This window comes from Bos indicus, chromosome 20 (genome assembly GCF_029378745.1).
Source record: "Bos indicus isolate NIAB-ARS_2022 breed Sahiwal x Tharparkar chromosome 20, NIAB-ARS_B.indTharparkar_mat_pri_1.0, whole genome shotgun sequence".
Lineage (NCBI taxonomy): Eukaryota > Metazoa > Chordata > Mammalia > Artiodactyla > Bovidae > Bos > Bos indicus.
The window spans coordinates 42,157,229-42,178,159 of record NC_091779.1 but is presented as its reverse complement, the minus strand read 5'-3'; the positions used below and the strand labels follow the sequence as shown (position 1 = coordinate 42,178,159).

Sequence of the window (20,931 nt, the reverse complement as noted above, 5' to 3'; positions counted from 1 at the left end):
ACATGTGGTTCTCCTGATGTGGTGCTCCCTGCACTGTGCCAGGCTGCTGACCATGGCTGCCCTGGAGCCAGATCCAACGGGCAATGACATCGCTTTCGTTACTCGTGAGTTAATGAAATAGCTTTTTAAGAGCTCTCTTCAGTCATTAGAATTTGACAATGGAGAGTTAAAACTTTCCCCAGTGGCTCTTTCTGTATAATCAAGGTTTCAACATTTTCTTAGCATATCACATTACACAAATCATGGTATGCACTTGTTTTACATTTCTTATTGCGTTTGTCTCACTTCTAAGCAATTTCTTCCCCGTTCGCATTTATCTTGCATTATTTCTGTCAAATTGCTTTCAAGGCTACTAATTGCATGAATAATATTCTCTTCCTCAAACTCTGCTGTTAACTAGCAATAGCCGTGTGGTGTTGGGCACAGTTTATCTCTCAAAATGAGGTGGTTACACAGAATAATCTATAAGTCTCTTCTTGCACTCAAGGTCTAACTGACTCTCACACGATCTGTGTGATTTGGGAAACTCTATGTACTCTAGACGGAGAAGGCAATGGCTCCCCACTCCAGTACTCTTGCCTGGAAAATCCCATGCACGGAGCAGCCTGGTGGGCTGCAGTCCATGGGGTCGCTAAGAGTCAGACACGACTGAGCGACTTCACTTTCATTTTTCACTTTCATGCATTGGAGAAGGAAATGGCAACCCACCCAAGTGTTCTTGCCTGGAGAATCCCAGGGACAGGGGAGCCTGGTGGGCTGCCGTCTATGGGGTTGCACGGAGTCGGACATGACTGAAACAACTTAGCAACAGCAGCAGCAGCATGTACTCTAGAGCCTCAGTTTGTTGACTCTGCAATGATGTGTTCAGTTAGCTCATGTTTCCCAAAATGAGTTTCTTGGAAAACTGTTTTGGGGAACATCAGTATGGATCACACCCAAAAAGGATACATAAGCAAAGAAAGTTCAGGAAAGCCAGGTCAAATAATGTTTAGTACAGTTTGGAACTGTAGGTACTCATAGCCTTTCTTAAGTTAATGGGCAGTGGGAGACTCCAAGAAAGAGGCAGAATATGAAGTATTTCCCAAAATTATTGGGCCACGGAACCTTTTTTTCTCAGCATTTTGTATAAATGATATTCCATGGGACACAGTTATATAAAGTCTGGATTACATGTTTTTAAGTCCCCCTTTTCTCCTGAGATTCTATTTTCAAATATGTTTGTAGAAGTTACTCTGAATATTCCATGCAGTGTTAATCAAGAGAACACAGAGTTGGTTTGCCTGTTGCTGGTGTTGCCATTACTATTGTAACATAGCTAATGCTCCACTTAGACAGAGTTGAAGTAAGGTAGAGATTGTTACCAAACAGAATTTGGGTCTGCTCAACTGCTAAACAGCAAAGCCAATCTACTGACTCCAGGTTGTAACAAAGGAAACTACAGAATATATTGTAGGCACCAAGCAAGAAGAATGGGCAGCTCATGCTCAAAAGACCCAGATTCCCTGATAGCTTTCAGGAAAGGGTTTTTAAAGGCAACATTTGGCATGAGAATTGCTGCTTACGGACCTTATTCTGACTGGTTGATGGTAAGGTAAAGGGGTAATGTTTCAGGAATCATAATCATCAACCTTCTGGTTTCAAACAATCTGGGGTCTACATGTTTGTGGTAGCATGTAAATCACCATCCTCCACCTTGTGTGGGGGGCTTAGCTTCTGCAGAACTCAAAATATTTGTCAGATTGTTATGTATATCTCTTAGGACTGTGTATAACTAGGACTCTGTCTTATCACTGAATGATTTGCTTTTCCTTTGTTTGTGCATTCCCTCACTTCCCTAATTAGTAACTGCTTGAGTCTGCTCTTTGGAACTCAGGCAAGGCCCAGGAGACTAAAGCCTTTTTCTACAAACAAGAAAGAAGAAACACAGAAGGGCTTTTATACCCAAGAGGACTGCACAGGGTCCTCACAGGTTTCAAGATTAGCAGCTTTCCTATGAACGCTAACCCTTCTGTATGTATACTTACAACTGAAGTCTTAAAAAAGTTCTTGATAAAAAGCACTTTTTGAAAAAATTTGTGAAGAGCCTTAGATTATCAGAAGACCTGTGAGACAGTGCCCAAAGTCTTGCTGAGGTGGGAAAAAGGGAACTAAAGAAACAGCAGGGAAGTCAACACAGTGGAAATGAAATTCAGAATAAGTAACATGGGCTACATGTTCAAGTTAAGATCATCCTCTTCACTTCAGTTGTGTCTTTATGTTCATTAGCTCAACCCTTTACCCAGACCCATTTCACTGGCTGTTTATCTTATCAGAATCTCTGCTTGATTGCCTTCAGGGGCAGAGAACCAACTACTTCATAAGGCAGATTATTCCATTTTAGGCTGACTAAGTTTTAGAAGGTCCTTTCCCATATTAAACTAAAATATGTGTTAAATATTCTTATTCCAAGTGACCGTGTAAATTACCTAGCTGGTGGGGATTCAAGGCATTGTCCCTGGCAGCACTTAAGATGTTTTTTTTTTTTCCAAACACTCTGAGTTGAATTTCATAAATAAATAAATTTCACACTTCCTAGAAAATTGACTATCATCTCCATCATATTAAAATAAAAAAGATTAACTAGCATCCCTAAATACACCAAGATAGCAAAGTGTAGATGCAGAATGTACTCTCTGATTAAAAAATTCAAAATCTTTTTCTCAACAGTGTATTGCTTCTCTAGTGAGTATGTGTACATAAAAGTGAGGGGGTGGCTGTATTGATAGAATCTGAAAACTGTAGTGAAAAGAGAGAAATAGTGAAAATAGTTCTGTTCCAGCCAGGCTAATGTGTCCTTGGGCATTTTTTTATTGTTCTGGCCTGTAGTTTTTGATTCTTCAAAATGAAGATTACTAAATTTTACACAAGTTCCAGTTCTGGAAATTTCTGTGATTATAAGGAAACATGCTCATTAACAAATGGCATTTACTATTGAGGATTTCAGTAAACAGTAAAAGAAAAAAATCTGCAACCCTTAGAAAGACTTGAATGAAAGTTAACATAGCATTGCATCATAAAGACAAACAGTTCAGGATCACATGCTTGACTTTTACTTTCTTTAATTTTTTTTTCCTACACTAGTTACATTCAGACCAGGATAGAGGAGATGGATCACTTAAATATATCCTTTCAGGAGATGGAGCAGGAGATCTCTTCATTATCAATGAAAACACAGGGGACATACAGGCCACAAAGAGGCTGGACAGGGAAGAAAAACCTGTTTACATACTTCGAGCTCAGGCTATAAACAGAAAAACAGGGAGACCCGTGGAGCCCGAGTCTGAATTCATCATCAAGATCCATGACATCAATGACAATGAACCAATATTCACCAAGGAGGTTTACACGGCCACTGTTCCCGAAATGTCTGATGTTGGTAAGTGAGATGTGATTCAACTCTTTCCTCTAGTACATCACCTGAATCAGGAATCCTCAGAGTGAAATTTGCTGAACTGAATGAACTTGGATGCTACATTCTAGATGCACTGTGTGTCAAACAATCCATTTAGGTCCTTTTTATAAGTGGACCAGTGTCTCCTAAGATTAGTCTTATTATTTTTAAGAAAACAACATTTCCTCTAGTGATTAGGGAATGAAAAGTGGCAGAGTGAGAAGGGCAGGGAGAAGGAGAAATCATTTCATCTGTTTCCTCTCCCACTCTAAATGCCCACTTTATTTCTTGTTAGTCCTCTCTCTTTCTCTTAGCCCATAGTAGAATTGGGCATTGGGTAAGGATCTCCCCAGTGGAAAACAAAAGCCCTGAGTTTACAGTTCAGACTGAAGAGTAATTATATTTGAGAAAGAGACTCAAAGAAAACTTTTTTTAAAAATCCATGAATAATACACAGATTATGTCTATGGGATATATTCTTTATTAAGCGGTGAAAATTGAGACTTTCATAACGTTAATATGGTAAGTTAATACTCTGTGCAGAATTCTACTACCAATTTTAATGTGTGCATTTAGTTTGCTTAGATTGGGAAAATGTGAATTTTTCTTAAATTAAGAAAAAAATCCTACTGACATCATTGTTAACCACATTAAAACACTTCAGGAGAGACAGTGACAAATTTTCATCTATTTGTGTAAAGGGTTATTTTAAGTTTCACTCGGTGTCAAGTTCAAAAGGGCTAGATTACATAATAAAAACATTTCCATCATTCTGTGAGTCAGATATCAAGGATATTTCAGTTCACAGTTCCAAGACTTGAACAATAGCTAATCTACAGAAATGATTATAAAACATCCAAATGTTTCTCATGAAGAAGTTGCTCATCTCATTACTTGAAGTTGCTTTGTTTTGTTAGAAAAATCACAAATCATTACCAAAGTGGAGGATTAGAATTCTTTTAAACAGAAGATTTGTTCAGAAAAAAATATTTTTCATCTGTGTGGTAAAGGGCAAAAAGAATTAATGAAAGACTGTCTGGTCATCAGCACCATGCAGAGCAGCTAAAGCCAGATGTGAAAAGTGTGACTGTACAATATAAGGGGCACCATTTGCTTCTGAAGCCATTATAGAGTTAAATATGTTTTATCACTATTTGGGTGGTAGCTGGCAATAACAGGTCTTGAGGAAAAGAAGGCTTTTTCCAACTTGCACACAGGCGCAGTTATGTTGATATTCATCATTATCATAAATTAACAGGGCATTATCGTGAGCATAAAGGCATCCTAGAGGAGTCACATAAAGGTAATGGGACAGCAACAAGGTGGTATAGATGGGCTCTGGTACCAAATGGACCGGAGCTTAAAACTATCACTACTAATAAGCAACTATGTAGCCTTAGGTAAATAAACGACTTGGTGTCTCTGACCCTCCAGTTTCATATCTATAAAAGAAATAATAAACATCAACTCCTAAATCCTTACCATAAGAATGAAAGGAAAAAACAAGTGCACAGCCCCAAGTACCACATCAGCAACTAATAGGCACTCAAAATATCCAGATAATCATATTCTAAAAGCAATCAAATTTTGCATTGATGTCAAGTAAGAACATAGGTGTTTGTTGACTTCTACTATTAATTCTCACTCTAAAAGCTTATGCTTTCATCCTCCCCTCATTCCTTGCTAAATTACAAGGATGGATGCTCTATCTCATGTATCAACATCCAAGAGTGTGCCTCCCTAAGACAGTATAGTGTATTAGTTCAATAAATAGAATTGGTTAGATATTATAAAAGTACGGTGAAAATTCCAGTATTCCCTAACTGTGACTTCCCTACCCTGTTCGTGGGCAGGAGAATTCTATCAGTATGTTTACTCTGTCTAATATGAATACCAAAAATCATCCATAAAATGATGTTACTCAGAGGGTCTTACCTTTTTAAGAAGTCACAGACCCCTTTCAGAATCAGGTAAAATCTATGGCATTTCTCCACTGTGTCATATCCATCTAGGCATACACACAAAAATTTGCATGGAATTTCATGGGGATTAGGGGTACTTTGAAGGTTATTATTAAGTATGGTCTCTACAATAAGAATGCCAATCTGAAACAACATAGCTTAATTTGTACATTTAGTTATAATCATCTTTGGGGATTATAAATTCAGGATGTGTATTCTCCACTATTCCAATTAATTCTTTACTTAATCCAAAACTACTTCTCTTAAGGTTCAAGAGAAGGTCGTTCAACATCTTATATTCTATCAGATAGATTTATCACCTAGATGCTTTTATTTATAAGTAACAGAAAACCCAGTTCAAATTACTTTAAACAATGAAAGTGTTTATTGGTCACATTAAGTCTAAAAGCAAAGTGGACTTTGAACATAGTTTGATTTGGATTCTAGCTATTTCTCTGTAATTTTGTCCTATTCAGCTTTGCCCTCGGACTGGCATTGCCAAGATCACAAAATAGCTGCTGCATTTTCAGGCTCCACACCAGCACGTTACATTCAGGGAGCAAAAGCACCTATGACACAACAAATTTTCAGCAAAATCACAAATGGCCCTCCAACTGAACAATACCTAAACTAATCCTTGTAGAGAAAGTAGTACAAGATGCCAATAGATTTAGGCCTAGACAACTTGAAAGAATCACTGTAGCAAAAATCCAATCAAATCTCACCCTTGGAGATGGATTGGAATCAGTTCCACCCAAAGTCATGATCCTTCCCATGCTCCCCTTTAATTTAATCCTTGTTGTTTTTAGTCACTAATGGGAAGTGAATCTCGCTCAGTCCTGTCTGACTCTTTGCCACCTCATGGACTGTAGCCCACCAGGCTCTTCTGTTCATGGGAATTCTCCAGGCAAGAATACAGCAGATGGGTAGCCATTCCCTTCTCCAGGGGATCGTCCCAACCCAGGGATCAAACCCAGGTTTTCTGCATTGCAAGAAGATTCTTTACCAGCTGAGCAACCATACCCAATTCTTTTGCAGCCCCATGAAGTGTAGCCTGCCAGTCTTCTCTGTCCATGGGATTTCCTAGGCAAGAATACTGGAGTGGGTTGCCATTTCCTTCTCTGAGGAATGATCCCAACCCAGATATCGAGCCTATGTCTCCTGAACTGCAGGTGGATTCTTTAACACTGAGTCACCTAGGAAGCCCCATTTAATCCTTTCAATATTTATGAATGTTGCTCACATTCCTTGAGAATAAGAAATCCAAGTTTTTTTAGCCTAGCATCCTATTGTGGTTCTCCACTCCCTGGCCATGATAGTTTGGTATAGAAGTATGATTGTGCTTTTTCCTAATGTGTGGGTATTGAGGATCCATAATGAACCCTTCATTTATTTTCAATTCATGTTTCTTTCATTACAGGCACATTTGTTGTCCAAGTCACTGCAACTGATGCTGATGATCCAACCTACGGGAACAGTGCTAAAGTTGTCTATAGCATCCTACAGGGGCAGCCCTATTTTTCAGTTGAATCAGAAACAGGTTAGAATTCCTCTTGCATCTTCTTTTTAAGATATGTAATTTTAATTGACATGCTCAGCTGAGCTAGCAACTTTTAATAAAAACAATCAGTGTGATTGAATTTTCTTAGATTCATCTCCAAGCACCAGTGACATATTTGTAAACATGACATCCAGATCATTTTAATCAAGAAATCTGACAATGGATCTTTCATATACTGTGTTTATACAAGGGAGATTTGGAAAAATTACACATTACCTTACTATTTCCTCCAGTTTGAGATAAAACTAAAAGGCCAACCCCTTTTGATAGCCAAGATGGTTGTTTGCACATATTCTGATTCTTCTTTTTCTAGTTACTTAGTAGGATTGCATCTCTCTACCTTACAAGAAAGCTAGATGTAGCCATGTGATTTATTTGGGGCAATAAAATGTGGTAGTCATATGAGTCATTTCCAAGCAAAACTTGTAGACCTGGTGCATAATCCACCATTTTCCCTCCCACTTGCCACAGTGATCATGGATGGAAACCAGTATCAAGTGAGTCTTCAGCCTGAATGTCTACAGGTTATCATGAGCAGATTTTCTTTCTGGCCTACTCAGAGCACTTTAGTTTTGTTAAGTCACTGAGATTTTACTTTGTTGGTTGTCACATTGTCTAGCTTATCTTAACTGATACTGCCCTTTAAAAAAATGGATTGCCTTAACTCTTTTTTCCACATCTCAGTTTTCTGCACTTTCTCCACAAAGTAGCATAGTATCTATGATGAACTGTGTTTTAATATATACAATATATACACTGGCTTAAAACTCAACATTCAGAAAACCAAGATCATGGCATCCAGTCCTGTCACTTCATGGCAAATAGATGGGGAAATAACAGAAACAGTGACAGACTTTATATTCTTGGGCTCCAAAATCACTGCAGATGGTGACTGTAGCCATGAAATTAAAAGATGCTTGCTCCTTGGAAGCAAAGCTATGACCAACTTAGACAGCATATTAAAAAGCAGAGACATTACTTTGCCATCAAAGGTCCATCTAGTCAAAGCTATGGTTTTTCCAGTAGTCATGTATGGATGTGAGAGTTAGACTATAACAAAAGCTGAGTGCTGAAGAATTGATGCTTTTGAACTGTGGTGTTGGAGAAGACTCTTGAGAGTCTCTTGGACTGCAAGGAGAGCCAACCAGTCAATCCTAAAGGAAATCAGCCCTGAATATTCATTGGAAGGACTGATGCTGAAGCTGAAACTCCAATACTTTGGCCACTTGATGTGAAGAACTGACTCATTGGAAAAGACTCTGATGCTGGGAAAGATTGAAGGTGGGAGGAGAAGGGGATGGCAGAGGATGAGATGGTTGGATAGCATCACTGACTTGATGGACGTGAGTTTGAGTAAACTCCAGGAGTTGGTGATGGACATGGGTGGCCTGGCGTGCTGCCGTCCATGGGGTCACAAAGAGTCAGTCACGACCAAGCAACTGAACTGAACTGAACTTGTACTGTATAGTAAATTCCACGTGTATTTTTGCTATCATGTTAAGAGTCAAATTCCTTTTACACAATTTTCAAGCTTCCATTATTGTTTGGATGTCAAAACCTTTCTAAGTTACTATATCTAGTTGGAAATCAATGTAAGAGGTGCAATGAACTTGGAAAGAATCCCAAGGAGAAAGAAAATGTTGAGTTTAGAGACAATGAGGATGAAAAATTAGAATTATTCAACCTAAAGGACAAAAGGCTAAGGTGATCTCCGGTATTTAAATAGAGAAGTAATATTATTTGGAGAATAGAAAGCAGTTTCACTTTCACTGGAGCCAGCACCATAGGAAAAAGATTGACCTGTTGTCTGAGGTATTCTGTTAAAAATAAAGAAAGATATTTTCAGTCTCATTAGTCATTAAGCATTGGAATGTGCCACCAGAGAAGGTTATTAAGACTTCAGTGATTTTTGAAAGAATGTGGTTAATTTAAGCCTAAGCCTTACACAGAAAGTAGATGAAATTTTAGAAGTTCTTTAAACTAATTATTTTATAACTACCTAACAATAGAGATAATTTTTATCTAGCTGAAGACTGTTGGTCACTGCTAGGACCTGTTGAACTAAAGTTTACCTCAGCTTTAGGGAAAAGATACTCTAGGATCATACAAGATGATTATTATAAGAGAACCAATACTGTTTTCATAAGACCATAGTTCTGTGGTTTAGAAGATCCTCAGAACATTCATTATGGTGGGTATATTTGAGGAGGCATCAGTCAATTCCAATCAGTAAAGTGAAACTCAAGAGTCAATGCTAGTATACACACATACATATGCATGCTCAGTCAAGCCCAGCTCTTCTTGACCCGATGGACTGCAGCCCGCCAGACTCCCCAGTCCTTGGAATTTCCCAGGCAAGAATACTAGAGTGAGTTGCTGTTTCCTTTTCCAGTGGGTCTACCCATCCAGGGATCAAACCCACGTCTTATGCATCAGCAGGCAGATTCTTTACCTGCCTAGCCATTAGGGAAGTCTTTTCAAGTATACATGACTTTCTTAACAATTTCCTCATAATACACCTAATTGTCTTTTATTCTACTGTGGCATAGTAGTATACCACTGTGCCACATGCCAAGTTATGTTTTGCTGTGTCATCTTATCACACTTAACAGTTATACAACTTACGGTCTACATTACTGAAGGATGTGATTTACATTCGTTTTCATTCTTCTTGCATTATAGGTGAATGAGTGTGTGTGCGTGTAGGTTTTAATGTATCTACCTCCCCTATGTGGTTTTAATTGCCTTCAGTACAAAGGTCATCTATAATCAATCATCTTTATGGTCATCCATGACATCTGCATAGTGTTAGGCACATTGTGGGTGACAATCTATGTTTGTTTGCATAAATAAATAATTTTGGAAAGTATTTTTACTACATCCCTTTCCATTTCTGAATTTCATACCCACAGGTATCATCAAGACAGCCTTGCTCAACATGGATCGAGAAAACAGGGAGCAGTACCAAGTAGTGATTCAAGCTAAGGATATGGGCGGCCAGATGGGAGGATTATCTGGGACTACCACGGTGAACATCACGCTGACTGACGTCAATGACAACCCTCCTCGGTTTCCCCAGAGTAGGAACATTTGATTGAATGACTTTCTTCAGGGAACTTTTGTAAAACTGTAACTTTAAGAATGATATTTATTTTTTCTTTATTGTTATTAATTGCCAAAGTTAGTGAACTTAGTAAGAACTGGCACATTTATTAACAATGAGCTGACAGTACTAATGCTCAGTAGATGTAAACGTTTATCAGTAATTAACTGAGCAGTTGTCTGATATGTCTGTTATTATAAAAGCAATATCATTGTTTTATTTTTCTTTATTAATAAGACTACTACAGACATAAATATGCTTCTGCAGAACATATGTTTACAAGCATGCTGCTATTTGTTAGGAAGAAATCGACTGTATATTTTGTGAATTTAATCAGGCATATAATCTCCTTTAAGTCTTTGCAAGGGGAGGATTTATCATTTTACTGTTTCTAAAAATAAAACTGTAGAAATAACTATGTACTTAAACCATTTGTGCTCATAAATAGTTTTCCACATTATGGTTAACTGAGTTACCAAAAGTCATTTCTAAAATTTTTAACAATCATGATTAGATAAGATGGAAGATGAAGGAAGATAAGTGCCCACTCTTAAAGCAATACACTTGACCTTTTCACTTATAGACCTCAGGAGGTACTGGTTTTCATGTCATTTTTCTTCCAACATCAAAATTCCTTTCTGACCATAAGTCAAAGTCATGTCCGAATCTTTGCAACCCCATGGACTACACAGTCCATGGAATTCTCCAGTCCAGAATACTGGAGTGGGTACTCTTCCCTTCTCCAGGGGATCTTCCCAACCCAGGGATCGAATCCAGGTCTCCTGCATTGCAGGCAGATTCTTTACTGTCTGAGCCACTGGAGAAAACTATGTAATACCTGAATCCCTTCTTCTAGGAGAAAATAGTTGCCCATCATTAAGTACAAAACCTACTTACTCAAATGTGGCCGTTTTTTTAAAGCCAGTCAACTGATTAAGAGCTTCTTTTATAATGGAGATACACATGGATCAACAAGAAATACTTATATTTTCTTTACTGTTTTAAAAAAAATTATTTTTTATTGAAGGATAATTGCTTTACAGAATTTTGTTTTCTATCAAACCTCAACATGAATCAGTCATAGATATACATATATCCCCTCCCTTTTGAATCTCCCTACCATCTTCCTCCCCATCCCACCCCTCTACATCGATACAGAACCCCTGTTTGAGTTTCCTGAGTCATACAGCAAATTCCCATTGGCTATCTATTTTATATTCGGTAATGTGAGTTTCCATGTTACTCTTTCCATACATCTCACCCTCTCCTCCCTTCTCCCCATGTCCACAAGTCAATTTTCTATGTCTGTTTCTCCATTGCTGCCCTGTAAATAAATTCTTCAGTACCATTTTTCTAGATTCTATATATATGCGTTAGAATATGATCTTTATCTTCCTCTTTCTGACTTACTTCACTCTGTATAACAGGTTTTAGGTTCATCCACCTCATTAGAACTGACTCAAATGTGTTCCTTTTTATGGCTCAGTAATACTCCATTGTGTATATGTACCACAGCTTCTTTATCCATTCATCTGTCGATGGACATCTAGGTTGCTTCCATGTTCTAGCTGTTGTAAATAGTACTGCAATGAACAATGGGATACACGTGTCTATTTCAATTTTGGTTTCCCTGGGGTATATGCCTACAAATGGGATTGCTGGGTCATATGGTGGTTTTATTCCTAGTTTTTTAAGGAATCTCCATACCATCTACTTTTTTCAAGTATTTAATCATAGTTCAGTTCAGTTCAGTCACTCAGTCATGTCTGACTCTTTGTAACCCCATGAATTGCAGCACGCCAGGCCTTCCTGTCCATCACCAACTCCCGGAGTTCACTCAAACTCACGTCCATCAAGTCGGTGATACCATCCAGCCATCTCATCCTCTGTCATCCCCTTCTCCTCCTGCCCCCAATCCCTCCCAGCATCAGAGTCTTTTCCAATGAGTCAACTCTTTGCATGAGGTGGCCAAAGTACTGGAGTTTCAGCTTTAGCATCATTCCTTCCAAAGAACACCCAGGACTGATCTCCTTTAGAATGGACTGGTTGGATCTCCTTTTAGCTAAATGCAAAAACAGAATAGCTAACTGATTTCTGATTTAATGGGCAGAAGAAAGTTTTTATGAACCCTAAAACATCCATTCAGGAGCCTGACATGAAAAAATCAAGATCACCAACACTTTCTCCCAAAACCTCTTTTCTATGTGGGGATGGCTTGGAGAAGGCGAGCAGGAGGATTTACCCAAAGCTTGTTACCAGGGGACTTCCCCCTCTGCACTCTCTCCGAGAATAAACTGTGCTCCTTTCTGCATAATGTCCCAAGGTGAGGGATAGGAGAATACAGGAAGAGATTGGAGGCACCCAAGTACACTTCCACTTCCCTCATGATAAAACTGGCCTCTTCTATCATCTTATCAAGAATGAGCTCAATACTTAGTGAATTAAATATTATTAAAGTACTATACTTCAGTGGGCTTCCCTGATAGCTCAGTTGGTAAAGAATCTGCTTGCAATGTGGGAGACCTGGTTTTGATCCCTGGGTTGGGAAGATCCTCTGGAGAAGGGAAAAGCTACCCACTCCAGTATTCTGGCCTGGAGAATTCCATGGACTGTATAGTCCATGGGGTCACAAAGAGTCGAAACGACTGAGCGACTTTCACACTTTAGTAGTGTCATAGTGTAAATTTTCTTTCCAAGGCAATTTGTGTAAATGGTGGGTAAAATGTAATGTGTGAGAGTAGGATAACTTTTGTTTTGCTATTTTGGGGTGGAGGGTGGTGCTAAGGACCTGCTAGCCTGGCATACTTGAACTGAAACTCACAAGTAGTCTCCTTTGACTAATTTTCCAACATGAAGACATAAGAAAAGTGTATGTCTATATAATAAAGTTTTTAATCAGTAGTATAAATACAAGAATGGGAGCGATCCATGTATAAAAAGGACACTAATATTTAAAGGAAAAAAAATCAGTCAAACCTAGAAAAATTTTCAGAGCTTTATTCCTCAATGTATTTATCTATATCCTTAAATGCAGCTAAACCAGCTCCACATATGAGTGAAGGAATCTCATCTCTACTTGGATACATTCTCTGAAGTGCTATAATTTGTTTTCACCTTCAGTTACTATTAGCAATGACAGAAAGAATTCTCAAAGAATACCTAGTAACTGGCTTAAAGTCTCAGTTCAGGTTAAATTCTTTTCTATTCTTTCTGCTAGATTACTGCACCCTCCTCTAACAGTTCAGGCTTTCTCACAATCACACCATAAACTTGGAAGCCTACTTACAGGACAAGAAGTGTTTTCCCTTTGCCAAGAGACAAGTCATGAAATAGAAGAAATATTCTTAACAACCATGAAAGTAAAAACATTAAAGAGACAAGGGCACCATTAATGATTTTAAGGAAAGCACAAATCTGCCTGCATCCATGGTACTATCTGAACAAACTGCTAGAAAGTGGGTTTCGTTTTTATTATGATGAGGCGTAATTAGTCTGTGTTTGACTTTATCTGTCTGGTAATTAATAGGTACATATCAGTTTAAAACTCCTGAATCTTCTCCACCGGGCACACCAATTGGCAGGATCAAAGCCAGCGATGCCGACGTGGGAGAAAATGCTGAAATCGAGTACAGCATTACAGAGGGAGAGGGGCTGGACATGTTTGATGTCATCACCGATCAGGAAACTCAGGAAGGGATTATAACCGTCAAAAAGGTAATTCATTTTTTAAAAATACTATGCAAATGAAAGCATTTATTTTTCTCTGGTCCCCAAGTAACTGGGGGCAATTACATCTCACATGAACATTCCTCTCAAGTCTTGCTTATTAATTTTTTTAAGAGTAAGAGTGTTGCCTGCATTGCACACATGCTAAGATGCTTCAGTCGTGTCCTACTCTTTGTGAGCCCATGGACTGTAGCCCACCAGGCTCCTCTGTCCATGGGATTTTCCAGGCAAGAATACTGGAGTAGGTTGCCATTCCCATCTCAAGGGAATCTTCCCAACCCACTGACTGAATCCGTGTCTCTTACATCACCTGCGTTGACTGATGGGTTCTTTACCACTAGCATCACTGGGCTGCCCAATTTTTTTAAAGACCTAGTCTAATTACAGTAAGAGTTCTTTGGTTGGCTTTCAGGAGTTCTCAGTAATCTTATGCATTCATTAATTCTATACTTTTTAATAAATTTGTATTGAAAAGTTCCTAAGTAAATAGCATAAACAAATGAAACACATAAAAATACATGAATAAGTAGTATAACTGAAGAATAAATTTTAAAACAGACACCATTTGAATGTTGGAGATGCAATAGTACATTCAACAAGATGGTCTCTGCTCTCAGGGAACTGCTCTTATGGACAAGAAAGCAAATGAACAAAGAAACACATAGAACTACAAATTCCACTACATGCTTTGAAGGAAAGGAGTAAGACAAGCAGTGACAGAGATGGTTTGAATTAAAGAGAGAAGCTATAGAAAGACCACAGAAATAAAGTAACAGAATTTCCTGCAAGCTCTTTAGCTACTTTTTGAAATGCAATAATTAAGATTTTGTATTCTGAATTCCTATTTTTCTCCTATGTAATCACTACTTTGGAACATGCACACGAAAACTTTATGTTCTGAATTCTTATTTGTCCCCTATGTACCTATTTACCCGCAAAATTGTCATGGAGCAGTACACAAAAAAGTGGCAAAAATTAAAAATTAAAAATCAATAAACTGTGTGCTTCAAAGCTAAAAATAATATTAATTTTGGTTACTGTGTTTAATGAGTTCACTTTTGTCGTGTATGGTGTCATATTTTCTCTCTCCTTTGGTGTAATGTTTTATTTGCTGGTAAATATAAGCATAGGTGGATGTAAACAAGAAGAAAAATTTTCCTCTTAAGCTTTGGATTGTATGTCTTAATATCTGGGAACACAATAAAACATGTTTCAGTGACATTCAGATCAATGTTTTATACTATAATATAATTAGGAAGCCCATTAGTGTGCATTAACCTTTTTAATTTTCTTGGTGCCTTATCAGATTCATGCTGAAATTTTGCCTAGCCGACTAAATCACATTCACTAACATCTTGATTAATTGTGTTTCTAGTGAGCCTTGTCATATTATCATCTAAAACTAAAAGTCAGCAATAAGCATTTGGGTTCACTATGTCTCCAGAAGCAGAGATAACTTCTCCTACAGACCTCTGAAAACAATGATCATTGCTTTCTTTGGCAAGTAATTAGCCAGATGCCCTTATCTGGATATCACTTGGAATATTTTAACACCTCATGCCAAAAAAAAAAAAAAAATTTTAATCTATTTTATCTAAACAAGGAATAGAAAATTAGGCTGCAAACCAGCAGCTCTCCATCCTAGCTCTGATCTTAGTTCCTCCACCAGGGATCGAACACATGCCCCTATATTGGAAGCACAGTCTTAACCACTGGACCACCAGGAAAGTTCTTTGACAAATTTTAAACACTCAGTGACTGTTCAGTTAAAGCCAAATGTGATAACATCTGACACAGAATACTCTTCTACATATTTGCCAACCTGCCCCTGGTGTGGCTTCTGATAGTCAGATATAAGGACTTTTATAAAAGGGGCCTCTTTAGGTTCTCTCCTGCTTCTAGGTGCCCTCTCCTGCCCATCATAAACTTTCATTCCTGGTGCATGATTTCTGCCCACAATTTCATCAGGATTGGTGGCATCTGAACTCCCATGTCTTTTCCCAACATTATGCTGTGTAGTAATGTCTCAAAGCAATATGATCACATTCATTTATCAGTGGTTTGCATTAAAAATGGCTCATGTCTTGACTTTCTGTGTCTTGACTGCTTTAAATATGTCATTTCTTCCTCCCCTCACTTCCCACAAGCTCTTGGACTTTGAAAAGAAGAAAGTGTACACCCTCAAAGTGGAAGCCTCCAATCCTCATGTTGAACCCCGCTTTCTCTACCTGGGTCCATTCAAAGATTCAGCCACGGTGAGAATTATGGTGGAAGATGTAGATGAGCCGCCTGTTTTCAGCAAACTGGCCTACATCCTGCAAATAAGAGAAGACGCTCAGATAAATACGACAATAGGCTCGGTCACAGCCCAAGACCCAGATGCTGCCAGGAACCCTGTCAAGTAAGCACACTTCTGTGACATGTCTCTTCCATAAGTTTGTTGATTTAAATTCAAATATTCACTTGCAAATTGGAAAGGATGAATCCTTTTTTCCAATTAGTTGTATCTTCCTTTAAAAACTACTTTAAAGTACTTTTACTACCTTTACACTTCTTGCACAATATAAAATATTATTTTAGCAACTAAATAAACCTTAAAAACTCAACATTTGGGGATTGCCCTGGTGGTTCAGTGGCTAAGATTCTGCCCTCCCACTGCAGAGGGAATGGGTTCGATCTCTGGCTGGGGAACTAAGATCCGTATGCCTTCAGTCAGCCCCCAAAATTATATTTTTAATTTGGGAGGAAGGCATAAAATGAGCTGTAAGGAGTTTATTGTTTATATGGGAGTGGTACAAGGTAATGCAGTTGAATGGGCTGGGATTTCTTCTCAGGTCTTAGATTTGTCAAAGTTGGTGGAGGAAGCACTTTTAACAAAAAAGGCACTAGGCTTGAAAGTCTGTTTTTCGAGTGCGGAAGAACCTACCATATAACACTTACAGGCAGAATTATGCTCCATTTGGATGTGTAATTTTTTTCCTTTTGCAGACATGGATAAAAACAAGCACAGTTTCATGATATATGTCTGGGAAATCATGGGGAAATTAATAGAGTTGAGTCCAAATATATACCAAGTAAGCAAGCTCTATTTTCCCTGTACATCTTCACTGTAAATTACATTGTAAGAAGGCCTCATGGCTCTTTGAGACCATCATTGCTTAAGTATGCTAGAATCTTATCACAAAAGCACTGGAATCCAAAGCTTCAAGCCTTTACCCATAGCTTAGTTGACTCGCTGAGAAAAGAGCTAAACCAGAATAGTATTGTGTCTATTATTCCCCGTGAAGAAAGTAAGCAGGCTGAGAAGTTGTGCCAGTGAGTCCAAAAATTTCTGCTCAGGGCACTTGCCATGTGCCAGGCTTGTTCCAGGCACTAGGGATATGAGTGAGAATAGTACCCAGTCCTGATTGCAGGGAGCTTGCATTCTAACTGGGGAAGACAGAAATAAGCAAACAATAAATATGTGACAATGTTAGTTGCTCAGTCATGTCCAACTGTAGCCTGTCAGGCTCCTCTGTCTATAGAATTCTCCAGGCAAGAATACTGGAGTGGGTTGCCATCCCCTTCTCCAGGGTATCTTCCCAACCCAGGGAATGAACCTGGGTCTCCTGAATTGCAGGCAGATTTTTTACTGTTTGAGCCACCAGGGAAGCCCTGTGATATGTCAGGGCTTACACTAAAGTGTAAGCAGCAAAATAAGACAGAGAAAACAAAGGGTGGGATTTCCCTGGCAGTCCAGTGGTTAAGACTCCATGCTTCCAATGCAGTGGGCTTGGGTTCAATCCCTGGTCAGGGAACTAAGATCCCCCATGCTGTGTGGCATGGCCAAAAGAAAGAAAGAACACAAAAGGCATCTGGATACTATCTTAGTGCAGTCAGGCCTGGCCTTGCTGGAAATCATTTGAGTAAAGCTTTGAATGAAAGGAAGGGATGAACCACACTAATATCTTGGGGAAGAAGGTGCCAAGAAGAGGGAAAAGCAAGGGGAGGATCTGATATCAGAGCTTGCCTGGCATATGGGAGGAGAGGCCGGCCAAGCTGAGAGCAGTCGCAGATGAAGAGAAATTACGGTATCAGGTATCAGGCAACAGAGGTTCAGTAGGTGGTGAGCAAGGCAGGTCCTACTGGGATTTGTGGGCCCTAGAAGGAAATGGCACCCCACTTCAGTACTCTTGCCTGGAAAATCCCATGGATGGAGGAGCCTGGTAGGCTACAGTCCATGGGGTCCCGAAGAGTCGGACACGACTAAGCAACTTCACTTTCACTTTTCACTTTCATGCATTGGAGAAGGAAATGGCAACCCACTCCAGTGTTCTTGCCTGGATAATCCCAGGGACGGGCGAGCCTGCTGTGCTGCCATCTATGGGGTTGCACAGAGTTGGACACGACTGAAGTGACTTAGCAGCAGCAGTAGCAGCAGTAACCACTGTATTTTATTCTGATTGAGGTAATAAGCCACTGGCAAGCTTTGAGCAGACTTAACTAATCCAAAACTACTGTCTAAATGGATCGCATTGGTTGTTGCATGAAGAATATTTTTTTTGCAGATGAAAGACTTTGAGGTTCTAAGGCAGTTGTTTCCTAACTTTTCAGCCACTGAGCCCTTTGTTCAAATGAAATCTCATGGCAAGTCCCACAACTAAAACACCGAAATGCCTGGCTTATTTTCAGAGAATAATTTTAAATATTTGGGAAAAGAGACTTTCTTGTTTTATCATTCTACTGGAATATCTCCTTGAATGGCATGATGGGCAACCCAGAGTAGCCACATGAGAGCTCATGGGTCAAGGGCTCTTCCATATACATTTAACATTATTAATAAGGAAAATGGGCTTCTCGGGGAATGCTAGTGGTAAAGAACCCACCTGCCAATGCAGGAGACATACCAGACATGGGTTCGATCACTGGGTCAGAAGATCTCCTGGAGGAGGCATGGCAACCCACTCCAGTATTCTTGCCTTGAGAATCCCATGAACAGAGGAGCCCGGAGGGCTACAGTCCATGGGGTCTCAAAGAGTGGGACACAAGTGAAGCAACCTAGTACGCAGCACGCAGCACACACGCAACAAGGAACTTAAACGATGGCCTTTGCTTACACAACAGGAATAACCTTGAGTACTTTCACAACGTGCTTTTACTCAAAGTTTGTGTGCTGCATAAGAAAACAATCTTAGTAAGTCAATATCAAGACCAATTTAAATGGGCTAATGCTGGAAGTTTATAAATACGAACTTTGATTCCCTTTTTGATCAGTCAAAATATTTTTAATGAAAGAGATAATGTCTTCTGGGAATTTAGGCTGCATTTTTGTATCTGTTTTACTTTTATACCACATACCACTTTTACCCATTGTATTTGTTTCATTATAGGAAGTAGTTAGCTTGTCAGAAGTTAGGTTGGCTGTCAACTAATTTTAAGATTTTTTCTGCCAGTCTTTCTTTGGTACGTATGGATTTCATGTAGGGACATAGATTGAAAGATAAAAATATATATAGATACATTGGTACATAGATGTATGTTCCAGTGGTTTCTTATATAGGAGAATTATAACTGATTCTTATATTCAGAAAGTACAACCATATATAGTTTTTGGTTATTCAAGACATAAATATGGAACAATTAAGTGTTAGATGCCATCTTAAGTATAATTAATACTAGAGAATTCTTTCCCAAATGTTAATTTATCATTATTTTAGCACAAATCTTTACTTCTTTGCTGCTGCTGCTAAATCGCTTCAGTCGTGTCCGACTCTGTGTGACCCAATGGACGGCAGCCCACCAGGCTCCCCCATCCCTCAGATTCTCCAGGCAAGAACACTAGAGTGGGTTGCCATTTCCTTCTCCAATGCATTAAAGTGAAAAGTGAAAGTGAAGTTGCTCAGTCGTATCCAGCTCTTCGAAACCCCACGGACTGCAGCCTTCCAGGCTCCTCTGTCCATGGGATTTTCCAGGCAAGAGTACTGGAGTGGGGTGCCATTGCCTTCTCCGCTTTACTTCTTTAGTCACATAAAATAATTTTCTTTCAACAACTTTATATCACGTGTCCTTTGATTTACATGGAAGTCATAAAATGTCACTCTGAATACTTATTCTGAAAATTTTACATGCAAATACATCATCTTTTCCTGACCCACAAAGCCCCCCTTCAGGATACATAAGACAAATTATTGAATCACAGAATACAATAAAGTTCGAGGGGAAAAAAGGAGGTACCTAGCAGAATGATCCACTCTAATCATGAAGAATTGATTACCTTTTTCCTTACCAGTTATTATGACAATTAATATGACTGACAGTAAATTTCTGAATATAAGTAGAAATTACTTTGGAAAGAAAAACAACAAACAAATGAGGCTTTGTGTGACTCAAGTGAGTCACTTTCCTAAACAACGTAGACATTTTAGGTCTTCTAATGATTTTTAAGTCCCCCAATTAAGGAAAGAAAATAATACAGAATTATGATATTTCCTAAATAGTCCTCTCTCTTTAAAATCAAAAGCCACCTTTAGGACTTCCCTGGCAGTTCAATGGTTAAGACTCTATACTTCTACTGCAGGGGTCATGGGTTTGATCCCTGGTTGGGGAACTAAGATCTTACATGCCACATGCCTGGCCAAAAAAATTAAGCAAGTAAATAAATAAAATGAAAAGCCACCTTCAACTAAAACTTCCTCACCCTTTATTTCAAAGTTTGATTGGAAAATATGATTACTTGTAAAACTTAAAACCATAGCAGGAAGGAAAGAGACAGAACAAGAAAAGATTTCTGCTGTGTATAACTGTTAGAGCTTATAAAAGCAATAAGCAGCATGTCTTAAGCTTGACATTTTTCATGAAAGAAAAATATATATTTGTAGAAAATAATTAAATTCCTTACAAAGGCTATGAATACTGAGATTTCCTTTTTGGTAATAATGTCCTATAAATATTTGTCATCTTCAAATTAAAAATGAAGAAAGGTGATCAAACAAGTTCATTGCAATTGATTAAATTCTTAATAAATGCTGATTCATGACATAAATGACAAAACAATAGCTCTTTCATCTGTTTCAATACTTTTGATAATAAGATTTATATAATCTTATAATTTATATAATCTTATAAATCTAGATTTATATAAACTGAAACTAAAATTCCAGCTTGATATATA

The 20,931-nt window shown here is 38.6% G+C and overlaps 1 protein-coding gene across 4 annotated transcripts in view; it reads left to right on the top strand.

Moving 5' to 3' along the window:
• The window catches only part of CDH6 (cadherin 6), a 150,478-nt gene that overhangs the window by 110,888 nt on the left and 18,659 nt on the right, over window positions 1-20,931 (top strand). For 3 of the 4 annotated variants that reach the window (XM_019983097.2, XM_070774806.1, XM_070774808.1), the window contains exons 3-7: window positions 3,121-3,415; window positions 6,812-6,931; window positions 9,865-10,032; window positions 13,582-13,769; window positions 15,929-16,182. In XM_019983097.2, coding sequence (XP_019838656.1) covers window positions 3,121-3,415; window positions 6,812-6,931; window positions 9,865-10,032; window positions 13,582-13,769; window positions 15,929-16,182 — 1,025 coding nt within the window. Of the gene's footprint in view, window positions 1-4; window positions 105-3,120; window positions 3,416-6,811; window positions 6,932-9,864; window positions 10,033-13,581; window positions 13,770-15,928; window positions 16,183-20,931 lie in introns of those variants that run through there. The other variant, XM_070774807.1, reaches the window with a different exon arrangement.